The 25,977-nt window shown below is 42.2% G+C and overlaps 1 protein-coding gene across 3 annotated transcripts in view; it reads right to left on the bottom strand.

Annotated features, from left to right (window-relative positions):
* DICER1 (dicer 1, ribonuclease III) overlaps positions 1-25,977 on the bottom strand; it is a 63,647-nt gene that overhangs the window by 24,742 nt on the left and 12,928 nt on the right. For all 3 annotated transcript variants that reach the window (XM_023746973.1, XM_023746974.1, XM_006106160.3), the window contains exons 2-13: positions 21,295-21,358; positions 20,295-20,393; positions 16,484-16,672; positions 15,723-15,885; positions 14,706-14,836; positions 13,215-13,349; positions 12,660-12,820; positions 10,715-10,883; positions 9,009-9,481; positions 2,719-2,851; positions 1,114-1,356; positions 278-432 (exon numbers count right to left, since the gene is read on the bottom strand). In XM_023746973.1, the coding sequence (XP_023602741.1) occupies positions 278-432; positions 1,114-1,356; positions 2,719-2,851; positions 9,009-9,481; positions 10,715-10,883; positions 12,660-12,820; positions 13,215-13,349; positions 14,706-14,836; positions 15,723-15,885; positions 16,484-16,627 (1,907 nt within the window). In that variant the 5' untranslated portion in view covers positions 16,628-16,672; positions 20,295-20,393; positions 21,295-21,358. The remainder of the gene's footprint in view (positions 1-277; positions 433-1,113; positions 1,357-2,718; positions 2,852-9,008; positions 9,482-10,714; positions 10,884-12,659; positions 12,821-13,214; positions 13,350-14,705; positions 14,837-15,722; positions 15,886-16,483; positions 16,673-20,294; positions 20,394-21,294; positions 21,359-25,977) is intronic.

Here is a 25,977-nt window from a genome sequence, read left to right as displayed (position 1 = left end):
AAAATTAAATCTAATTAAAATAAGCACACCTTCATTGTGTCAAGCCTGTCGATGGGAACTAAACATTTTCATTGCACAATATTGTTTTAGCCCCTTGACCAAAAAGAAGAATGGATGGAAAAAAGCAACTTCATATTTTTCTCTTATCAAAATATTACAAGCCATAAATGGAAAGATGGGTCTCTGTTTGCAAAAGGTAAACAACAATGCAGTCCCTAGAGGTTTAGACTGAAACCTTCAGTACTCACAGACTTCCACGCAGTGAGCTCAGACGTACCTATTGATGTGCCCGATGGCCGTGTTGATTGTGACGCGTGGACCCCCGTCATCGGGCCTCAGCACATACGGCGGGAACACGTCGTCGTCGTCCACCACAGGCTCGATGTCAGTCTCCCCAGTGTCAACTGACTTGGAGCATTTGTTTCTCAAAATCTGAACATTTAAAACAGAATCTGTGAGGCAACTAACGCCTTCTTTGCCATCTGTGCGTTGTCCACCTCCGTCCCTCTAGAAAAAGGCCCCTTGACAGGAAACTTCGCTTCCAAACACCCTTCAATACTCCAAAGCCACCTGCTGCAGAAAATTCCTCCCCGTGCGTTCCTTCTAGAACCGGTCACGGGGACACTCGTCATAAAGGCGCAAGGCTTATAGTGCACAGCGCACGCACACACAATCACCAGTCTCTTCCATTAGTATAGGAGCAATATCATTCTGACATCACTCCAGATCCCAAACCGTCCACTGTCACTACACTGTCCACACTCAGTGTGCTTTCCAGGCATTCTTCCTGAATAATCCATATGACCACTTTCTCCATTTTACTGTAAGCTTGCAAGCGCTTTAGAAAATGCTGCTGGCTCTTTGTAATTACGGGGAGGGGCAAAAGTAGGTTTACAGTTGTAAGTACACAAAACAGAGTTTATTCTTGTATTGTGATTTATTAATTATTGTATTATTTTCCATACAAACAACTGTGAACCTACTTTTGCACCACCCTTATGTTCAACTTTCTTATCATGTACACACTGCACAGGCCTATTGAGGTCATTCTCTGTAGATGAATTTTTATCTATCTCTGTGCACATAGAAATAACTTTAACTTTTGGATCTTACCTTTTCAATAGCTTTGTATGTTTTAAGGTCTTCTTCAAAACTTTTGATTTTGTCTGTATCTGCTAACATGATATAATTGGAGATGGGTGCCCTTGCTCTTCCCTTAGATTGAACATAGGATCGATACTCTGTGGGTAAATCAAAACGGACCACCAAGTTGCATTTTGGTATATCAACACCCTCTTCCACAATACTTGTTGCAATTAGCAGGTTGGTCTCATGTGCTCGAAATTTCCTAAGTACCTGAAAAAAAATCCACCAAATAAAAGCAATTCTAAAAAATTTTCCAAAAAAAAATGTAGTAAAAGTGACAGCTGTCATTTCTGACACATACTCTGGGTATGCTAAATTTTTAAGGCCAAACTAAGGAAGATGACATCAAACAAAATTCATACTGCATGAACATATGGGCAAAGAAGTTGTGATTTAACAATAGTTTTCAACTGAGTATGACGTGAGAAATCAAAGTGTCTTCCAACTTTACAGACGTGTCCACGCACAAACCACAGAAAGCCTCACGTTGAAGGGGCTGGCGTCTTTAATGACCACAAAGGATCCTGCCAACAAAGTGACCCAATGAATCCACTTCTCGAGTCCTGTTGACATCCTGACCCCCCACAATGATATCTGTCTGTGAGACTGTGCCAACATCCCCCCAAAGATGTCAAAATTCACTAAAATCCCTAAATCAGTTGAAATTAAAAATTACAGGCAAGGCATTATTTATTTTCTGGAATCGTGAGAACTTTCTAATGCAGAAATTAGAATCCTACATAATAAAAAGCTAGCATGCTAATTAGACCGAACAGCAGAACAACCAGACAAACCAAGGCTGCAAGGGGCTGCAAGGGCTGGTCAAGGCAACCGGGGTTTCGAGGGCCGAGCCCCTTGCACGAATTTCGTGCATCGGGCCTCTAATTAAAAAATAAAGTGAAAACTTTTTTCTTCCTAGATTTAAAATAACACCATTTCCCAATTCAGGATAAGTTAAATAATAAAGTAAATGGGGTTTTAGACAGATCTATCAGCCTCTGGCCATCGGACTCCCCAAATGGAATATTATCAAAAAGCTATGACATAGAAAACGGCATCAACGTGAATTATTCTGCTACTTTTAAGTTAAATAACAAACTTTAAATAAAAATATTTTGTTTGAGAGCCAGAATACATTAGGCTTTCGCACCTTTACAATGCTATTTCCTGTATTAAAATCTTAAAAAGAATGAAAAAAAACTAAGCCAAAATCTTTATGGAAAACAAAACAAAACCATTCCAGGAAAAGCTTTCATTTGTTGCCTCAGCCATCCGCGTCATCAGGAGTGACGGCTACGCATGCCGTTTTCCTAGGAAACGGAGTTGTGCGCCTCGGGTTGATAAAGGAAAGTGCAATGGCTGATAGCAAATAAGACACAAAGCTGATTTACCCGGGCAATTCTAATTCTCAATTTATGAATCACTACACAACCACCTCAGGAGAAGTCGTATATGAACAAGCATCCTGTCGTACAGGAAAAGGCTGAGGCGCCCGAAGAAAGGGAGTGCCTATGGGCAGTGTGTCGCCTGTGCTCTGAAAACTGTCACTGTAGTGATTTTAACTTAAGTCACCTCTTCCTGCTTCCTGAATTCCGCTTCCATCTGCTTGTTGCGAGGCTGGTTCTTCCCGATGCCGTGCCCAGTGATGAAGTTGCTGCTGATGTAAGCCAGCTCTGGGTCCTGTTTGCCAGCTTCCTTTATCAATCTAAGAAAATCATATACATTTTGAAGTTAAACGTTGGTGAGGGGAAAACATTTAGACCTTGTTTATAAGGTCTCCCTTAAAATGGAAATGCACGAATTTTTTGCCAATATACCTAACAAAATGGCACTTTCCCCAAGTAGCTTCAACAGAAGCCACTGCCACTCCGCGCTGAGTAGGTTTGTGGGCCCAATTCTTGTAACACAACCACAGGGCTGAGGCTGACGCAGCCTGATGGGTACGACGGTCACAGTGCCTCACACTCTCTAATTTGGGTGATGACGTAACAGAAATGTGGCCCAGGAAGGGACAGAGCCAGAGCAGGCAGAGAAACAGCAATGCCTCCTCCACCTCAGCTGCAGGCCGCAGGCGCCTCTCTCGGCGCTGGCACCACCTGGGGCAGCAGGCGTGCCCTAGTGTCTGTGCCACGCTCACCCCCTGCGCCAAGGGAGCAGCTCTGCAGCAGAGGAGCCTGAGATGCCCAGCTGTGTGCGGAAAGAAGCCTGGGCAGGGCTCCGTCTCCCCCGGCACCCCGCACCGAGAGCAGCTCCAGGGAGAGAGCACCTGCCTCCCCACCCCCCACCATCCCGGCCCGCGGCGCTGACCACAGCTCTGCATCACAGACACGGGCCTGGGCACAGCACCCAGAGCCCGTCCCACCCTCGGAGGATAGAGCGCGACACGGCCTGCTCCTCCGCATCCACCCAGGTGCCCATCACCTCAGGCCGGCCTTCCAGCTGAGACAGGGAAGAGCTGCAGGCAGAGATCACTTTACACGCACAGAAGGTGAACAGTTAGCACTGCCATCACAGCTATTTTGGAAATATCCACATTCAAAACTCAGCACACAGGATAAATGGTTCCACACCTGACGTAAGCGATTCCATATGGTCCTTCTGAAGTCATACAACATAGCATAAATTCCTAATAGAAAATTGCATTTTTAAGTCAAACCATTCTTTTTTCCTTTTCTAAATACATGAAACAGACTAATATCAAAGAGCTGGAGGAAACTGTGAGTGGCCATCTAAAATACCCTGCTGCCTCCCCGTCAGCACAGCCTGGGAGCCTGCCTACAATCCTAGCACTGAAAACGTGAGACTTAGTACATTCCAAGCTTTGTTTAGTTATTACAACAAACTATGACATCTGTAACAGAAAGCAATGCCACATGCACACGCATAACATACCCCACATCTAAAATATGCAATTATCTTAGAAATATGGACTTCCAAATATAAGTTTAGGTAAGCAAGCATCGATGTGAATGCAACGGAGGTTAAAACAATGCGTTTCAAGTTACTCCCGATCAGGCAGAGGACATGTTTTACTTTGCCAAGTGATCAGCCTGGCAGACTCCAATCAGCTGAGACGGAGGCCCTGGGAGTGGGTTATTTCTCCTAATGACATGCGCATCGACGCTGCAGAGAACAGAAGACACAATGTGCACATTAATAAACAAAATCTCTTGTGAGAAATCGCTTAAAGGCTCTATGCCTAGGCTGGAAAAGTTAGAAAGAGAACACATGTTTCTCTCTCAGGTAAGTTGAAGGGATGCCAAACCACATGCCCAAGTCGAAGCTGTGGGTTTCGAGCGAACCAGCCAGACAAGCTGCCTGGAGATTTCACGGGACCGAGGACTGGGAGACACCATCTCCCTTGTTCTCTGGCCTCTTACAGTGAGTCTATGCGCGTCGTCTCACCAGCAAGCCGCGTGGTAAACTACGCTGCCCTCCAGTGCTCAGAGCTTCTCAAACTATCTACAGCAAACTGGTTATTGTTTTTATTTCAAATCCATCAGAGACCAATGTTTTTGTAAAATTCCATGAAAATTAACTATTAACAAAATGAATCTTAAAAATCATTACTGTTGCATTATATTTGACAGATAGACTTACTGTCCAAACAAAGAGTTTCTGGATGCTTCCACCTCTGCACCTACCTCACCACAGTGGGCAGTGGCTGTGCAAATGCCACACTGTGTGCAAATGCATGCTGCCTAACCAATTACACTGGAAGCAGTGTGGCCCAAAACAAGAACGACGCATACTAGATTCTGAAAACCAGTAAATGTGCTTCTGATTTGACTAAACATGCTAATTCACAGAGAGCCAAAAGGGGGAAAATTCATAGATACAAACACATCATCTGAAATGTCTGCCAGGTACTGAAATATGTTATCAACAATCCTATATAATAAAAGGGTAATATGCAAATTGGCCCTAATGGTGGAACGACCGGACGCTATGACGCGTACTGACCACCAGGGGGTAGATGCTTAATGCAGGAGCTGCCCCCTGGTGGTCAGTGCACTTCCACAGGGGAGCATCGCTCAGCCAGAAGCCAGCTCATGGCCGGCCAGCACAGCAGCGGGAGCCTTTCTCACCTCCGTGGCAGCGTAAAGATGTCCAACTGACAGCTTAGGCCCACTCCTCATAGGGAGCCATTAGTCGGACATCCCCTGAGGGGTCCCGGACTGCAAGAGGGCGCAGGCTAGCTGAGAGACCCCCCCCCCCCACCCGAGTGCACAAATTTTCCTGCACTGGGCCTCTAGTACCTTTAATAATATCTTTGCTCTTTATATTTTCTTATCAAAGTGAGAAAATCAAATGTAACTCCTGTATGATCTTACCAAAAAAACAATCACTGATAGTTATAACACATTGACACTGTATTCCTACTGTGTGTCAGGTGAGAAAACAGCCATTTTTACATACAATGTCCAATAGGAGAGAGAGCTACTGCTACTATTTTACAGATGAAGAGGCTGAGGCATTAGGTAACTTTCACAAAATATACCTCTGTAGAGTGGGTAGAAATAAAAGGAGCCAGAGCTCCCTGGAGGAATGACTGTTCTGCAGGGAAAGCAGGGAAAGGACAAGAGCTGGGCATCAAGTAGCATCAGACCATAAGGCTGTGCTCAAACACAAGAGGAGGCGGCACATCAAAGGAACACAGGAGCCAGCCCCAAAGGTGTGGACCATGTGAGCAACAAAATGAATAACCTAGTATTAGGTTACAACCCAAAGTAGAAAATAAACAAACATGAATCCATACTGATCCAATAAATACAAACAGGCAGACAGGATAACAGACCTGTTTTCCTTACAGAGAATTCTAACAACTTACAAAGAGAAGCCCCTTTCCAGGAATGGAGCTTAACCCCGCCCTCCCGGGATAAACCAGACTTGGTGACTTGCTTCCAAAGGATAAAGGAAGAAAAGGGCCAAAGAACCGCTATCGCGGAGAAGCCAGCAAACACCAGTGAGCCAGGTGAGCCAGTCTAGCATCACCTGTGATGCTTCGTGCTGATGCCACGAACCCTAATACAATGGGAAGGGCACTTCACCTCTGGGGTGTTCTTCCACACCCTAAAACCCCAGGCTAACACTGAGAAAAATGTTCGACAAATTCAAAGTGAGAGGCATTCTACAAAATGCCCGACCGGACTGACTCCAAGACTGCCAAGGTCATCCAAACAAGGGCAGACTGAGAAACTGAGAGACCCAAGATTAGGGAGACATACACGCAAATGCATGAAGAAGAGATATAATAGAAAAACTGGTGACATTCAAATCAAGTCTGGAGTTTAGTTCATAGTAACACACCAATGTTAGCTTCTGGGATGTGACAAATGTACCATCCTATATAATCCTATCCTAGTCTATAGAATCCTACCTAATAAGAGAGGAATATGCTCATTCTCCATTACACCGTAACACCAGGACCGATCTACAAGTGGTGGAGAGCTACCGGAGGGCGGGGCAGCGAGCCCAGAGCAGCAGAGAGCTACCAGCGGTGGAGGGCGGGTGGCCAGCTGAGGCAAGCGGCAGAGAGCTACTCGTGCACACAGGGCTACTAGTGATAACATAGATGTTAATAGCACAGGTGGGGAAAAGCTGGGGGGGCGGGGTGCTACAGGGGAACTCTGCACATCTTTGCAACTTTTCTGTAAACAAAAGGTTATTGGGGAAATTGGGGGGTGTGCACCCTGGTTTGTCCAATGTCACACAGTATTAGGAAGTTACACAGGGAAGAGAGCACTGGATTTAGAGAAGGGAAGCCATTCTCTGCACTTCCTACCAGCGTTATTTTGGGAGAGTCACCAACTGTGTCTCCGTTTCCTCATCTATCATAGAGTAAAATTATCTGCCTTCCGCCTCATGAAGTGCTGTGAAGTTGAAAAATACTATGTACAAAGATAAATTATAAGCCCTAAAGCCCTATATGTAAGGCAAAAGGAAAGCTATAAACCTAAGGCTGTGTGTACACCTCCTCTGTACACAGAAGTGGCTGTGACTTACTTTTCAATGAGGAGAGGAGAAAACTGCCCGTGGATTACAATAGCTCACCCTCCGTGAAGCTGTTCACTGAAGAAGGGCTTTTCCTCCCATTAAGTTGATGGAAGGAAAGAATCTGGACTTCAGGAAGTTTTTCTAAGCTTATTAAAAAACTGGAACAAGACCTCTATTGTATATTCAATTAGCTGCCCATAAAAGTCAACCCTCAAATCGCTCTTGATTCATCATCCAACACTAAATTCCAGCCACATTTTATGAGAGTTGATCGCAATTAATCTGATCCTCAAAGTCAATAGGAAGCAATGACTGGTTTTCGATAAACCTTTTCAGGCTAATGCTCTTGCAATGAGACCTGGCCCATCTCCACATTTAAAAACACATGCAGAGGAGGCGGCAAGGAAGAAAATAGCCCCATTTCTTCCCTCCAAGCCCCAGAAAATTTAATTCTTAAACCGTCCTGGAAGGGGGGCGGGGAGTATGTCTATAACCAGGCCAGAACGGTGCCAATAGTAAACCTCCTGACCGCTGAAATGCCTTTCTCCCATGCCGATCCCAACAGCCGTCCTGGCCGCTCCTGGCAGCCTTCCCACCGCAGAGCCAAGCGCGGGTTAGTGTTTGTGACGCCCAGGGGCACCGTGATGCAGAGGGAACTGGAAGCCAGGAGCGGATGTCAGGCTGCGTGCACTGTCTCTGTCACTGACGAGCAATTTAACGCAGAGGAAACCACTTTTCCTCCCGGGGCCCCTGCTCTTTCATACAAAAGTAAGTGGCTGGATTAGGTAGTCAGTGAAGTCCCTTCCCAACCTTAAACTCCCGGCTTCAGTGTAATTCACTCCTTGACGCTGCTTTACTGTGTGTTCATCACAGGGATCAGGCCCAATGACCATGAAAATTACCAGACTGCAAACCACCAGACGGCGGCCCCAGGGCCCAATTTCTCGTTACTCAACTAAGTTTTCAAAAATCCCAAACCAGTCAGAAGCAGTTCAGAAAGAAAAAACCCGAAATTACCTCAGGAAACAAAGCTTAATTTCTCCTCAGAGATCACTACTTGCAGGAAAGGCTCTTAGGGATCCACCGGGCCAATTAATGGATGTCCTAGAAAGCAGGTTGTCTGAAGCACAGGAGAACCTGGCCCTGACAAACAAAGCATCGGCCCACAAACCGAGAACCAGCCCTTAGGGGGCCGTCGGACACACACGGAACCCAGCTGCTCCCGAGGAAGGGCAGGGGCGGGACCCACTGTCTCCTCTGCCAATATTCTCCAAATGTTTCCCTGACACCTTATTCTCTCCTAACTCAGGAAACTTAATATATAGTCTACGAACTAACCCACGTTGCGAATCCAGTTGTTCAAAACTTTCCACTGCAAACTTGAATTAACACTTAAGGGGTAAAAAAGCTAACATAAAAAATCAGCCACACCACCACCCAGAGATGACGTTTCCCCAAAGATTACCTTCGGGACAAAGCCTGCTGTGGAATGCTTAACATTAACACACGCCCAACACAGCAGCACAGAACAGTAAGTACCTGAACTGGACCTAACAACTGAAGACAAAACAAGAAAGGCTTCACTTTAACGTAATTGTTCTCTACTTGCTCTCCACTTCAGGCGGGTTAGAGGTTAGCATCCTTGCAGAGCAAACCTCAGGGCTGGGAAATGGGGCCTTTTGGGAGAGCTGCTGGGCACACATGCCCACTGCCAACCCTGCCTGGCACTGCCGTGAGCGGGCCGCGGCGATGGTGCGGGGGACAGTCCATCACGCCTGCAGCTCTGACGCCACCCCCGCAGAGCCTCACAGAACAACACGCTGCCTGGCTCCGCTCTGGGGAAAAGGCTAACCGTAGAGATCTACCTGTTTAAGACAACTGCTGTGTATCTTCTTTCCACAAAAATAATTCCACATAAAATATTGGTGAATGGAGAAGGGAAATTTGTCTCTGGCTTCTCCTTTTCTTCAATTTCTTCATCTTCATCATCATCCTCAGAGTCACTCCAAGACACATAGTTATCCTGGTTCCTGTTATTGTACCACTCCACGCTCTCAAACTGCTGTCGCTCATACGGTTTGTACTTGCGGAGGATCTCCAGCAGTTTGATCACTTTGGGAGTTACAAATCTCAGGTCCAGTGAGGCAGGTGAGAAGTGCTCTTCACACAGGGCATGGATTTTCCGCAGGAAAGTGTCTGTGAACAGCAGGAATTTCCTGTGCAGCTCCTCTTGCTCGTGTTTGATGTGTTTCTGCAGTTCTCTCACCATCATTCCAGCTACTTTATCTGCACACCAGGGCCCCAGAACTACCAACACCGCTCGACAGTCCGTCAGTATCTACAGAACAAAAAGAGCCACATGTTACACAATAATCACGTAGCGGTGCCCTATGAGGTTTAACTGGGGTTTACGTTATCTTCAATCTGCCCCTTCAAAATAAATGTACCCCACATATTCATGTGAACACTGAGGTTAATGCCCTAAGGTTGGAAATGGGGGCCCGTGGTCTTTCCAAGCTCTACTTTTTCATACACACACACACACACACATCCAGAACCATCATTTGGTTTTTCCCAGCAAAAATAATCAAATAATAGATATTAAAAGATGCAACTGTATAAAGATAATGAAACTTTATTTTTAGATCTCTGATTAGTTAGGACAACTGAGTCATTTACTTTCAGGTAACTATACAAGGAATTCCATAGTGGAGTCATCTTATTTTAGGTATCAAAGAGCAAGACAATTTTCCTTTAACTTTATACGCAGAGAACCACACCTTACAATCCTAGCTCAGAGCAGACTGCCAATCCACAGCGAGTGACTGAGGAACCTTCTGCAGGCGAGTAAAAGACAGACTGGGGGAAACATGGACTTAGTGACAATTCAAGGGCTAAGGAGAGTCTGGGCATTGCTGCTTCAGAAAACATCAGCAAGAGAGAAATTAAGATGCAGATGCAGCAGTGTCAGCACTCATGAACGGGTGCAAAGTCCTAGAACAATGGTTCTCACGTTTTAAAGCATCAGGGTAACTGGACGGCCTGTCAATCTCAGCCAGCTGGACCCACCCCCGGTTTTAGATTCAGCAGGTCCAGGGTGAGCCCATAACTCACATGTCTAACAAGTTCCAGGGGGTGCCGATGATGCTGGTCTGGGGTCCATACTTTGAGAACCACTATCCTAAGGGATCTCTTCTCAAAGCTGGATCCCATTCAGAGATGACAAGCTCATATCCAGTTACACACAAGGAAAACAGCAAAAGAATTTGTTTAGGCAAAGGGTTTGAGCAGGTACTAACTCATCTGACCAAGAAATAAGAAAACTGGACTCATTCCTTTTATTCAAATAGCCATGACATGAACACCCTAAGTCATCTCTCATGTGGGGGAGGTCTATGCTCTAGTAAACTCAACCCGATATATGTTTGATACATGTCCAAAGAGGTAAGGTTCAGGCCTTAAATTAAAAAGTATAGAAACTACCCTCATCAGAAGCATATTTTCATTTCAATACTAAACACAAACAGAAGCCTTTTATTATATGTCCTATACTTACTTTGCATATGCTTACCTGTTTAGAAATTAAAGTAGAATCTCTTTCTTTTGAATGTGCAGATATATTACAGTCATTGACAAAATTAAGTGCTTCCTCTAATTCCATCAGCAGTCTCTCATAAAGCCCACTTCTGTCCACAAATGGTCCACAGTCCACCACAATCTCGTAGGGCTGAGAAGTGTATCTTTAACATCAGGAACAAAAGTGGTCAATACTACAGTAAATGCACTACTGCATTACGATCCACTACATATCTAAACCAAGCAAGAAACCTCCTATGTCCAGCTTGCACACCTACTTGGGACAACAGGCAGGCTCACCGGCTCCCTGAAGTGGTGCTCACTCGTGTCCATGCTATGTGTTTGCCCGTCAGGGCTCAGGAATGACTGCAGAAAGCTGACAGTCAAAGAATTTTGAGAATTCATTTTTATGCCAGGATTTTATTTTGTTTTTTAGGTTTAGACTTTCATCTTTTGCCCCCTCAGGAATAATGTTGGTCAAAGTACTCAAGAAACTCAACATGATACTTTTCAGAAGCCGAAATCAGGGATGGGGGTTAGATGGTAGGGGGAGGTGTTATTAAATTGATCCATTTCCATACTAGTTGAAGGTATAGCATTTGCAAATGTCAACTTTACTTTTTATGTGTTTTTATAAAATCTGCTATAGGGAAAGCTTCCCCCAACTTTCAGTCAATTACAGTATCATTCATTGGATCTTTCATAAAATGTGACAACCAGAGTAGCACATAATATTCTAAAAGCACATACAATAATTAAGGAAAAAGTACAGTAAAGACATTTAAATACTAGTTTTCATTATTCTCAACCAGAATCTATACCTAACCAAAGAGCCACATTTAGAGAACTAGGTAATGCCAAATCCAACAGATTACCTATCATCATCATCCTAGAAAGTTTTACTTAAATACTCTAATACCTCTACTTTTCTTGTAGGAAGTAAAAAATTACATGTCCTAAAGGTTATGAGATCTGTATTTCGTATGACATTTGGATACCTAAGTTCTATAACCTAAAACAGTACCTTTTTTTCTCATTCTACAAAGAGAATTTTCCAAAATTCTACGGAACGCCAGGCACACTGCAAGGTGTTTTCTAGGTGTCTACGTAATCAATCATCGAAGAATCCCCTGAGACGACTGCCAATGCCACTTTACAGATGCAGGAACAGTAAATGACTGGCAGTCACACAGCTTACAAGTAGTGGAGCCAGTATTCATAGCCCATGTCCGATTTAAATCCATAACCTGAGAATAATGAAACCTGTAGTATTTAAATATGTCTTTACTTGTTAAAAGACTGTATCTGATAAGAATATAAAGGTATTTTAATATGTATTAAATTTGTTTCATTTATTTAAAAACCTTATTTATACAGGCTCCCTTCCACAAACTTAAATCAAAATTTGTGTGTGTGTGTGTGTGTTTCAATGAAACTCAAAATAGCAACCCCCTCAAAGAGATGAGCCTAGAAATCATAAACATCTTTCTCAGAAATGCATATCCATTTTCAAAACTACAGGGTGTTTCCAATTATTTTAAAGCATATTGTAAAATACTGAATTCTCTAAGTAATGTTCTTCCAAACCATCACATGTGACATTTAGATCAGAAGAACAAAGCACACACATTGATGGAAAGGAACACAAATTTACTATCATGTCTCCAGTCCTTGTCAGTATCAGCAAATATGAAGGGCCAGGGCTGATGCAATATTCTCTCCTAAGGCAGAAACACCTCCATCTGCCTCTCTCTGTGTAAACAGGGCTAAGCCCCTGCATTCGAAGGGACTGTCCTGGTAAAGAACTGCTGTCTCGCTCTTTCCTTTTAACAGCCACTGTGTGCTCTTGCGCAGGCACCTCCTGCAAGGCACGGGAAAGGCCTGCAGGCCCCGAGTTAGTCTAGCTGGTCTGGCCACACCGAGTCGTCGGAAGTGCATACCTGTCTAAGACCACCAAGTCGGTTGCAGTCTCAGCATTACTCTTAAGAATTTTCTCCAGTTTCTGAATCTTTTCTTCTAATTCCTCTGGATCACATTTCCCATTTAAAATGGAAGCAGTTAGTCCCAAAATACGAGGGCATGACGGACAACTTTCACAGAGCTAACGTAATACAAGATACTAACAGTAAGAAATTCATTTTGCAAGGCCATAATAAAAAAGGCATCACCATATTAAAACATGTCCAAAAAGACTGACAAATACTAAAAATATTACTTGCAGAATTATGGTAGCATGCTTAAAAGTTCCACTTATCACAAAGGCAGATTTCTTATGCTTAAAATTTTATTACAGATTTAGTTTTATTATAGATTATTTATTATAGCTTATTATTATAGACTATAGATGTAAATGAACATTAATATTCATTCATTCATACACTGGAACCAAGTTCACAAAATTAGTAACTAATACTATTGCTTTGATATATAAAAACACTGCTTATACTCATTAATTTGACCTGAATTATTAAGACTGATAAAATATAAAAACTTACCTTCATAATTTCTCGATATGGGTGGTCTAGGATTGCAAGGTGACATTCATCAAACACCAAAAGGTTAATGTCTGACAGTGACAAGTAACCATTTTTCAAAACAATCAAGGCGACATAGCAAGTCATAATGAGAACCTAAAATAAAATTGACATTAGTATGAACAAATGTGTACCATTCACCTGACGGGACACACTTACATGAAAGAGGTTATGGAGCCATTGTATTGTAAGTGAGAACTAAGAAATCCATTAGTCAAAATTAATACAAAAATTCTAAATGTATGGAAGCTCATACTTTAGAACCAAGAAGTAGATTTGGAAAATATGAAACAGACTATGAAAAACAATTCTTGCTAACAAAGACCATGTTTTTATAACTCTCTTAAATCTATTTCAGGGTTTCAGGTTCCTACAGCCATATTTTGACTAATGAGACCTGTCAATTTAATCAAATCACAAAACAATTCACAGTTTTTTCTTTTTTTTCCCCCTTTGAACTGACAAAGTTTTCCAGAAGATGACACAAACAAAATGTGTTTTTTCCATTTAATTTATCCTATTTTATTTTTTTCCATCACCATTTATACCCCATACCCTCTTCCACCTCTACCCACCCCCTCCCCCGCAATCACCACACTGCTGCCGTGTCCATAAGCTCTTTCTCGTTTTTGCTCAACCCCTCCACACCCGCCTCCCCCTGCCACCGCCACCACCACCACCACCACCACCACCACCACCAGAGCTGTCTGCCTGCTCTCTATCTGAGTCTGTCTCTATTTTGCTTGTTAGTTCAGTTTGTTCATTAGATTCCACATATGAGTGAGATCATATGGTACTTGTTTTTCTGTGACTGGCTTATTTCACTTAGCATAACATCCTCTAAGTCCATCCATGCTGTTGCAAAGGGTAAAATTTTCTTCTTTTTTATGGCTATTAAATGTTCTTTTTATAGGTTATCATTCTGTGGACATTTAAGTTCTTTTTAATGTGGACTTAACCCAAAATGTGAGACATACTTGCAGACGGTATGCAGACTGTTAAAAGTTGGTTAGGAAGCAGTTCTTAACCACTTCAGATCCACCAACACGTTCAGCACACAGAAGACCCTCCACACATGCTGGCTGCATGGCAACGTTAAGTGAGAGGAAGTCTCGTCAAAGAGCTCCACCAAGAAATGTCTCCAGTTTCAAGACATTTCACTCAAGAGCACATGTTCTGAAAGCACGTTATCTGCAAGTTGGAAAGAGTCGGAATGTGTGCTTCCCAAGCAAGTAAATCACACTGATATAAGAGCAACACAAATTAGCACTTTATTCGGCTTTGGGAAGAGACCCACAGTGAGAAAGGTGCACGGGCTAGTTTCTGGGCTGACAAAGCACAGGAGAGTAGGGTTTTCAAGTCCAACTCAGCCAGCCAAGGCCGCAGGGCATCTTATAACCAAGTCAAGGACTTGCAGGGATTTACAGAGTGAAGTGTCGCTGCCAGGCTTACCTGGTGCTTAGTAAACTCCTGGTTCCATTTCTCTTTAGTCCAAGATGCAAGTACTTCTAGGTGTGCGTATTCCCCAACCTTGAGGTCTGAATGAGTCCTGACAGCCGACACTTGCTGAGCAACCTGGTTTGCTGGTTACAAACAGAAACTCCATGTAAATAGGACAAGTTGGCTCTAGTTGGTTCTCTGGGCTACGATTCAGACAGTTAAAGAAACCCTTCTTATTCTGTATTATACCGAACCATCTGCATTTTAGAGATTTCCAAGATGCACTTATTAGACTCACCACCCTGACCGTCACTCACTTCAGAGACCCTGTATCACATCCATGCTTGAGTGCGGATTTTCCCCAACCTAAAAACGTAGCTTTTAGGCTAGAATGAGAACTACTCCAGATCCACCCCTCCTGTTGTAGTCAATAAAATCAAATCGTTTCACCAAGAAACAATACAGACTAACACATATTCACACCTCATGCTGAGAACATATAAAAAAAAAGGAGAGGAATGACATGGTTGTATTAGTGCCCTAGCAGCTCAGGTTCACATTTTATACTTTTATTTTAATATATAATCCCAAACACATAAAACCCAGTATTTTTAACTATTAAGAAGCAACTATTTAACTTTCTTTCTACAACTGATAGAGCAAAATCATAAATCAAAAAGTTACCTATGTCATAATCAAGCACCTTTGGGCATGTTTTGTGAAGCTAAAACATCAAAACAAAATAACTAACACAACTTAGATCATGTTACAATAGTAATCCATTCAAAAGAAATGCAGAATCAGGATTAAATGCAATTACATCTAAAAGAAAAGCTAAAGTTTTACACCTATGGAATAAAACAGCTAATATTTAAGAGAAATACTACAAAGTTAAGAAATAAGCAGCTCTGCTATCAGAATTTCAACAAGTACATTACTTGTCAAACTCTCTACATTTTCAATAATTTAACCAATAATTTAATCTCATCCAATTTCCTCTATGCAATGTGAAAAGTACTTTTTTATTACCAGAGTTGACCAAGAACACAGTCCTTTTTCCATGTCTGCTGAAGTCTCCCCTGATCTGATAGGACAGCTCTTTAGTGAGTAGCACTGCAATGAACGTCTTCCCTGAGCCAGTGTTCAAACAGACTATGGTATTCCGATCCAGAGCTGCTTCAAGCAGTTCAACCTGGAAATACAGTGGGAAAAGATTACACACTTCTTATCTAAGTACAAAATTTAGAAAATGGGATTTTCTTTTAATTCAGGAAATTCCACTGTTTTCTAATATCTTCCTCCAATAAGTTTGCCAAAAAGCATACTTCCTGCATCTGTGTATATGAATAATAACCAGACGCATTAAAATGCCTGTTATACAGAGCTGTAATATAAGCATATGCTGAAATGCATTTACAATTTCCTTAAGATTTTTGCACGGACAGAATACTTCTCTAGAATTAGATGAATGACTAAATTTATTGTAATCGGGGTTCTGCCAGTTCATAGTTGTTCAATCTCAATTCCTACCCAGCTCATGAGGAGAGACACATCCAAATGGATGAGGTTTTCAGAGGGGAGAAAATAAGGAACTTCACAAATAAAACTATCAATCCAATTACTCAGCAGATGTTAGAAAAGGATTATTAAGAACAAAGTATCTGAAATGAGAAAATTAATCAGAAGAGGAAAGCTTGAACAGGTAAATGAGTTTTATTAAGTTGTGTCAACTAAATGCTAATTTATTCTATTTTAGTGAAATGCTCCAGTATTAGTGTTCTCATTAGTACCTGATATTTTCTTGGCGTATAAATGTTATCATGAATTGCTTCTTGTTGCCATGGCAGTCCAAAGAAAGGACCCATTGGTGAGGAAGCAGGGGTCATGAGCTGCAGGCCTGCCATGCTGAGGGGTTGCAAAGCAGGGCTTTTCATTCATCCAGTGTTTCTTTCATTGCATTTTTGTTCTAGCACAGCTTACTACAAAAGGGAAAAAGAATACCATTACACAACCATGCAGAGTTAAAAACAAAAGAAAGCACAGAAACAAGAGAAACATCAAAATATCACTCCTATGGGCCTTTTAAACTCTTATAACTGTTTTAGCTTTTTCTTGATCTAAGAGGATCGTTTTTAAAAGTCAAACATTCTATTCTCTCCAACCCACCGACCCTATCCCTAGTAACTTGTCTGAAAGAATTAGACAACTGTACACACGTGAAAGTACATAAACATTTATTGCTGCATTATTACTACAAAAAAGAAATAATTTTAAATGTATTAATAAAAATTTAGCTAAGCAAATTATGGTATGCCTATAATGAAATACTCTGAATCCATTAAGATAATACACATCTATATTTACTGACACAGAACCCTGTCCTTAATATGTATAACAATTCTTAAAATATATGTATATATAAAACATGTAAGTATGCACAGGAAAAATTCAAATGCCTGTCAACAGTTATTTCATCTAAAGACTAAAACACAGGTCTTTTTCTCAACTAGCAACCTAGCATAGATGACCAACTACTAAAATATGTACCTTTAAAATTATACATCTCCTACACATTTAAATATCAAAAAATAATACTAATAAAATGAAATTATACATATCCCCAATAAACTAAAACAAGGCACACCATTCTGTGAAATGATAGTCTGTCATGGTATCTAAGCACTCCTGTGGATTTCATGTCTTCTTTCCCAAAGATAAATCTGGTAAGTAAAACGACAAAGTAAAAATGGAGTCTTTCTAAAATCCCTAACCTGCAGATAGAGGGTTAGGGTTTCCGATCTCTATGTGAAAGCCCAGCATCAGCTTGCCTAACTGTCAGCAGAATTTGCTTGCCCCGTAGAAGGGAGTTCTCTCCCTTGCGCTGCTTGGGAGTGTTCATTGTTATTACTCTATGAAACTGAAAGGAAGAATACAGCTTTTGTCCCTTGACAACAAGAACGCTGAACCTCCTGACGTTAAATGGATAACCCTGGGACAGCACAGTGACCTCAGTTGTTGCATCTAATCCAGCAAGAAGTCTCAAATGTGGGCCTTCATACAGGCACAACACACATTCTGATTTCAGAGGCTACTGCAGTGGCCAGAATTCACCATCCAACTAATACAAGCGCGATCCTCAGTAAGGAACAAGGGCACGCGGCTGCAGGAGCCAAGGACCTCAGCAAGGCTCGCACCATCTGTGGAGCAGACAGTACAACGGCTCTCATTACCCTGTGGAGGACGCAAGCAGAGAAGCCGGAGCACATCATGAAAAACTACCAAGTCATTCTTTTCCCCGGATCAAAGGAACACGCTGCTCCTTCTCCACGGAACCAGGGCCCCAGCAGCCATTCCTTCCACCCCCACCAAGCGTTCACTTTTCTCCATTCCGCAGGCCCACGGATGCACACCCTCAGGTTCGTCAATCAAGCTTTTTACTCAACACAGCTGCCGGGACGCCAACGTGAAACCCTATTTTACCTAATTTCCTGCGATCCACAGGTCAGTCTGCAAGCCAAGGCTGAGATCTGCAGGCACCTCCCAGCTGGCTACCTTCGTGGGCTCCCTCCACACGCCTCCTTCCTGACTGCAGGCTGCTTCCAGTCTAAGATTATGTATGCTTAAGCGACCCCTCACTTCTTACCCAACCCAAATCACAGACACAGCAGAAAGTATCAGGAAATCAGACTACATCCGGGTGGAGGATGGGGAAAAAGGAAAAAGAGAAGAGGGCAAGAATGCCTATAAAACTCCAACTACACCTCCCTCCACCAGCACAGCCAGGAATCAGCAGGACCCCTCCTCCCTACCACTGTCACGTGTCACCATTCCTTCTCATATAGATGACATCAGTAATTATGATCATTAATAACTCCGGGAAAAACTTTCCAAAAACAAATGAGAAGAATGTTCCATTTTTTTTTAAAGGGAGGTCTGTATTCTTCAAAAATGTATCTTAAAATACAAGAAGAAAAAAAGAAAGAAAATGTTCCAGATTAGAGAAGACTACAGGAGACATAAGTGCAGAAACTAATCTCCCATGTCAATGGCAGATCCATGCCTTAAAGTCCATTCCTGAGTCCAGTGAAGAAACTGCAGAAAACGGCAGTTAACCTCACTGCAGTATGGCTCGGGGCTATGTAAGAATAGCCTTCTTCTTAGGAAATATACACTAAAGATTTAGTGGTAAAGGGCCATGATATATGCAACTTATTCTCAGATGGTTCAGAAAAAGAAACCAGGTATAGATACAGAGTGTGTGGGTGCAACTGATACAGCAAGTGGGGCAAATGGGTAATGCATGTATTCTTTGTCCTATTCTTATCCTGAACTTTTCCGTAAGACTGAAATTATTTCCAAATAAAGAGTTCTAAAAAGTAAATAAATACGACCAACTAAGCCAGGATTTCCTTGAGTACAGGAGCTTTATGCCTCACACACACCGTGTCACCCACAGCACCGATCACACCTGGCCAGGGCAAACCAGCACCCAGTCTGTAGAATGAAAACAATGCCCACGTGAGTGACATGAAAACCTCCAAACGGCCTCTCTGCTTTTCATAATGCAGACCACATTGCGCATGTTCAGACACCACACACACCTTATTCTTCTACTGGCACACATGCTCCACAGAACAAGATGTACACCTCACTCTCCACAGCTCTGAACTTGCCTGGTGCGTGTACCAAGTATACAGTTAAATCAGTGGTTCTCAACCTTCCTAATGCCGCGACCCTTTATTAATACAGTTCCTCATGTTATGGTGACCCCCAATTTCATTGTTACAAACTGAGCATAACTAAAGCATAGTGATTAATCACAAAAACAATATGTAATTACATATGTGTTTTCCAATGGTCTTAGGCGACCCCTGTGAAAGGGTCGTTCGACCCCCAAAGGGGTCACGACCCACAGGTTAAGAACCACTGATTTAGATAAATAAATATTCGATGAACTGAGTCAGAGATTCATGAATGTCCACACAGTAACGTGTAGAGCAGAATCACAGGCGGCTCAAAACCTCTATCTATTTGGCTTGGAAGTCCACACCACCGTTCCTCCCGGCCTTGGAGGTGTAACGAGAGAAGACTTGCAAGGAAATGGAGGACAGCCATTTAGCCCTCCCAGTTATAGTTTCCATGAGGTTACAACATTTACACTAATTGTCATTCTTTCAGTATACAGGGGCTGGCCCCGGTAATATACTTCCTATTTAGGGAAAGCAGATCCAAGATTTAAAAATTCAACAGGTAATCCAATCATGTGAAAACAGAAGAAACTATAATTCTGCCCATTTTGACTTTCTTTGGCACGGTGAAATGGATTTTCCCCCTCACTCGGCCTTAATGAAATGCTCTGAATCCCTGCTGGTAAGTGAAAGTGCTAGTTCACAGATGAACTGACTACAGTAACTGCCTTAGCAGCGCCAACAGTAACTCCACGTGACTGTTTTTCAATCACAGATTTTAAATTTCTGGTCAAACAATTTACACTCATGAAATTGGTGAGGCTGTTTCATAGTTTCCATATATTAAAACAACTTAGCACAACACACGATAAACTCTTCTCCACTTCCCACACAGGTTACGTCGCGGGTTTACCGTTTTAATGTGTGATCTCTGTGTTGCTGTTGTCTGCACTGCATTGTGACATTGTGACAGCAGTTTATTGGAAAATCACAGCATGCCCATGCTTCTGCTCTAAAAACAAATGCAAAATAGCCAATTTTAAGATTCCTGTACTTAAACTGAATATAAACACATCTATAAGAGTGTCTTATTAATATGAAGAGTTGAATAAAGGCCATTATTTTTGTATTAAATTTTAAACAAAAGACATTTGGGTTATTTTAGGGTACATTATTCTAAAACAAAGAGCAAAAGAAGGAACAATAGCAGGCCTAATTCCAAGAGATGTGGGGGAAAGAAAAAAATTCAAGAACAGATTCTAAAATGAATACAAGGAAATTAAACGAAGTAAATAAATTCTAAAGATGAAGACTAGAACAATGAAAAAAATAAAAGAGTAAGTATGTGTTATTTCCTAAATTCACATACACAAAAGAAATAACGAAGGTCGCCAGAAGAGGTCAGGCTGAAAAATCCAAATCATCTAGTAATAGGTCTTCAATATGTATATTATAAAATGTTATCAGCAATTTCAATTTCTCAAAATAAAACTGAAAACACAAATTCAAAAACAGTTAAGTCCACAGTATAGAACTCATTTATGAATAAAAGAATTCAGAAACAGAGTTCACCAATATTGTAGAGAAATTTAAATTTAGAGGTGGTTCTCCTAAAAGAGATTCTAAGTCAGAAACTAAGGAAGCACGAATTTGAACGTTTAATTGAATCTGCACACGTTGGCTCTGTGAGCGCTGACCCGAGTTCATTAGCGCACTGCAATGCTGCTACCAGCACACGCTCGGGGAGAACAAATGGAGGGTCTCCTTTCACTTACCTAAGGGCAGTCTAGTTGTTTAAAGAACATTCCTGTGGAGGTTAAACTTGCTCATTCCGTACACAAATTTACTTTGCTAGGAAGTTAACAAAGCAGAATGAGGGTACCTTAACACTATTGAAGTATGTACATATTTACCTCAAAATGCTGATTCTAAGTTCTTTCAGTTTCCAAGTCTGTATTAATTCATACCCTAGGTAACCTAAAAGCAATCAGAGAGAATATTTTAGAACATAAAACTCCATTTTAAAAACCAAATTTAAGAAATTTCCTATTTAACAAAAATGTTCATGTTTAACTTATCAGAATAAGATCCCTGATAAAATAATTTAGTTATCTATTGGGAGTCAAGAAAGCAGTACATGTCTGAAAGAGCTGCCCTTTAAAATTTCTATTTATTGTTCTAATACAATTGAAAAGTTTTAAAAGTTGTTAGTATAATCCGGCATCAGGGAGAATTCTTGACAGTACATTACATTATCCCCCATAAAAACTGGCTTTAAAACTCCCAGACACCAGGACAAGTCAGCATCACGCCGACAGGAGATGCAGGTTACCGCCCTAACTGCTCCTGTCAGTGTGCTTCCTAAAGCTGCCTCGGGCAATCCCAGTCTCGCTGCCACCTAAGAAGATGAGATGCAAGTCAATACACCACCATCACTCTCCCCTCTTCGCTAATGCATATTCGCCTTCTTTCTGGACACACCATAACCAAAACAATAAACCAGTGATCATTTAAAGTTCACTGCAGCCTCACTATGACTGCTGATTATCCCAACTACTTCCCTAGACAATCCTGTGTAGATACATGAGAACGTGAACATGCCAGATACAATGAGAACTCATTTTATGTTCATAACAGAGCCAATAGGTCATGTTTTCTCATTTTAATTGATGACCACAACTTAAATTACAAACATGCAAATTCCTGTTTGACAGGCCCCTTTTATAACTCTGAAAAAGACAAGCCACATACCAGACTCTCTGTCAAGTTTTAGAATAAACCAACAGACTGACCCCACATTAGCATCTAACCCACTCTATGGCTGTATGTACCCTTTCACACCAAGGCTTGTCCCAACAGACAGCTAGCCTGCTCACAGGAAGGCTAAAGGCATCAGGAGCTTCCTGGTGCGCATTTTCAAAACTGGTAACAGAAAATTCCAGCTCATCCATTGCCTTGCATTAGTGTCCCAGATTCTGATACTCGAGCTTCACAAATACGAACGTCCAGACTTCAGTCCTACTCTTGTGAAGCCCAAATGCGCTGCTCCCTACCATGAAGTCCCACCGTGAACAAAGGAAAACAACATGAACACTGACATCAAAACACAGCCAAAAGCACTGGTGTCAACAGAAAAAACTAAGAAATGTTTTAAGAGCTTTTCGTTCCTAGTAAACAACCAAAAAAACAAGTCTGAGATGTTCTAAATTAAAATTACAGAGGCTAGAGAAAAAGACAGGAAGAACGGCCAGCCTGTGAATAGCTGTGAGCTGGCTCTAACAGGCTGCTCCTGCTCCTTGGCCCACGCTGGAATTTCAGATTAGTTTCCAGGGGGCTATTTCCTCGATTATTCTGAAGAGAACAGCCAGGCACCTCGGACCCCCAGGACCTGGGCTTCTTACTTACACCTGAGCTTCCCAAACTTGCCCACCGCCTACACAAGGCTTCCCTGGGCCCTGAGCCCATCGCGGCCTGTCCAGCTCCACCTTCCCCTGGCCTCTTGGTCCGGAGCTCGTGTCGAGCCTTTCAAATGGGCTTCCATCTTTCTCCCTTACTTGATGTAGGAAAACGGCTGCAAAACTCCGACAAGGAACAGGCTATCTTTGCGACCTAACCGTGCTGCTAGGGGTTTGTTTAGATTCCAGGCACCAAGACCCGTCTTCTTTTTTGCCAGCAATGGCCCAATAATCCCTTTCTTTTAAAGGCTGTCAGCCATGGAAGTTAAAATTGTTTGTTTAACATAACAAATATGCTATGGCTTTCCAAAGCATTATTCTAACGCCATCAAAGCCTAAGTGACTAAAGGCACCCTCGCCTCTGGATACAGTGACAGCTTTATGTGGTGGCCCCTGTGGTTGCTGGTATAAGGGCAACATTAAAAAGAAGAGGCTCCTTCCCCATCCTTTGTTTACAGAATTCTTCTCAGTCCTTTTCCAATGTATGTGAATCTTACACCTCTAGCTCTTCTCACTTATTTCTCAGGAATGTTTCTTAAGGGCCTGAGAGCCACCTCTGAAATGTAATCAAGAAAGATACCGTGCAGCCCTGGCCAGGCGGTTCGGGGGGCTGGAGCATCACCCTACACCACAGGCTGGAGGTTTGGTTCCCAGTCAGGGCACATACCTGGGTTTTGGGCTCAATCCCAGTCAGGACACTTAAAGGGAGGCAACCAATTGGTTTCTCTCTCACATTGGTTTCTCTGTTTCTCTCTCTCTCCCCTTCCCCACTCCCTTCCCTGGACCCCTTCCTCTCTCTTTCAAATCAGTAACATGTCAAATCAATGAGCATGTCCTCAGGTAAGGATTTACAATAAAGGAAGATAATGCCCAATCTCCAAGTTTCCTAGGAAAAGATGGGCCTAATTTGCCACCTGACTCCAAATTGCAAAACCTACCTCCACTGATAAAGATACAAGAAATTAGCAATTTATCTTGACAGCATGGAAGTAATAGGCTGTAGCCACTGTCTTCTCCAGCTGTAGTGGCTGACCTGATGCACATCCCATTCTGGTTCAATGTTCACTCACAATAAAATCGTTTTCTTCCCTTCTACCTTTTTGGAGAGATTTTCTGGGTTGCAAGATTTTGTTTCTAATTCTATTTTCACATCAGCTTTACAAAAAAACACCACGTCCAGTTCTCAAATAGTATGCTGTTGTGGCCAACGGTAAACTGAGTGGGGGGGTGAAAGGATTAAGGAAAAGACAGACAAGAGAATAATAGCTGGGTCTCGGTGGGACGCTGCCTCCCTGATGAGGAGACAACGCCAGCGCCCACAAGCCGTGTCTTTATTTTATAGCAGATGCCACGAGGCAAAGTAGGGGCGTGATCACATTGTTTACAGCATTCTCGTGAGTCTCAACCTCACTCAACTATATGCACCTGAACTCTACCACAAGGCACGTGGGGCTACGTGTTTGGACCATAGGTTCAAGCTTAATTGTGCTGGGAGGGCCCTGCCCTCCAGCTGGGACTTGCACATGGCAATGAGAGGACCCTGTCCTTTCATTAGTCCGAGGCTTGAACCTGGCCAAAACACTGTAGCCGCGCCCCATAGTATGCATGCCAAATAACAAAATTCCATTTCATGGAACTTCCTAAAACATGCTACCCAACTATACCGGGGAAAGGAGTTTTAAAAAGAAGAGGGAGCTAAGTGAGCAAACAGCCTTATTAAAAAAGAAATCTGCGCATAGAAAGGATCCAAAGTTGTTTAACTCTTTTTAGATATATATATACATATATACATATATACATATATACATATATACATATACACATACACACACACACACACACACACACACACAGTGCACGAAATTCGTGCCCTGTGCTCTCTCGCAGTCCGGGAGCCCTCAGGGAATGTTTGACTGACATACAGCTGCTGAGCTCAGCATCTGCCCCCTGGTGGTCAGTGCACGTCATAGTGAGTGGTTGAGCGGCCTTAGCATATCATTAGCATATTACACTTTGATTGGTTGAATGGATGACCGGACACTTAGCGTATTAGGCTTTTATTATATAGGATTATTGACTTTAGAGAGACAGGAAGGGAGAGGAGACAGAAACACAGATGAGAGTGAAACACTGATGGGCCCCTACTGGGGATTGACTCCAAAACCCTGGCATATGCCCTGACCAGGAATCAAATTGGTGACCTATAGGTGCACTGGATGATGCTCGACAAACTGAGCCACACCGGACAGGGCTCAACTGTTTTAAGAAAACTTCCTAAGGCCAGATGATGCTCTCACCTCTTAAGAGGTTCTCATACTAGTACACAGCCACTCCCTCCTCACAGATGTTCCCAGGCTGTAAGGAGGGGCACCCAGTAAGGCAACTGAGGGTGTAGAAAGCAAGGCCTTTTTGATTTTTTAAAGTATTTTTTATTTAAAGTCATATGCATGCCAGCAAGGGGTCCAGCGGCAGGAAGAATAAGGCTTATCGGACTCCACTACCTCTCTCTAAGGTTGTTTCCTTGCCTACAAAATATGAACACCTGACTATTATGAGGATCAAGTAAGACCATGCATGCATGTGCTAAGCCTGGTGCAGAAAAAGTGTTTGCAACACAGAAAATGCTCACTAAGTGGAGTTTCTTAAAAACCACACTCCCATCTCTATCTAGAACCATGTTTTCAAATAATTCTTAAGACTATAAGGAATGTCTTAAAGAAAACCTAAAGTGTTTAATTCTAAAACTCAGCATAGAAAATATATTCTCATATAAATTTAAAGTACACAAGATCTTATGTATTTTAACCCAACAAAAATGAAAAAACAAACAAACTCTGAACTACCTAGACATTATGAATTTATAGTAGGATAAAAATCAAATCTAAATCACAAACTATAGTATGTAGTGTGAAATAAAGTTACATAGCTTTGTACCCGCCAATTTTCTTTAAAAGCAAAGAAAAAAAAAAAAACACACAACAGAAAGTACCATATACTATTTCTGTTGGCCCCACTGACATCACTGAAAATATTACTTCCCTTAACTATTTCTTAGGCAATAAAATAGTACAGATGGGCAAGAAATTATCATCATCATTATCATCATCATCATCACCAAAATGGACAAGTTTTGAAAATATA

Source organism: Myotis lucifugus, unplaced genomic scaffold, assembly GCF_000147115.1.
Source record: "Myotis lucifugus unplaced genomic scaffold, Myoluc2.0 scaffold_776, whole genome shotgun sequence".
Classification (NCBI taxonomy): Eukaryota; Metazoa; Chordata; class Mammalia; order Chiroptera; family Vespertilionidae; genus Myotis; species Myotis lucifugus.
This window is presented reverse-complemented; position numbering and strand designations above follow the sequence as displayed.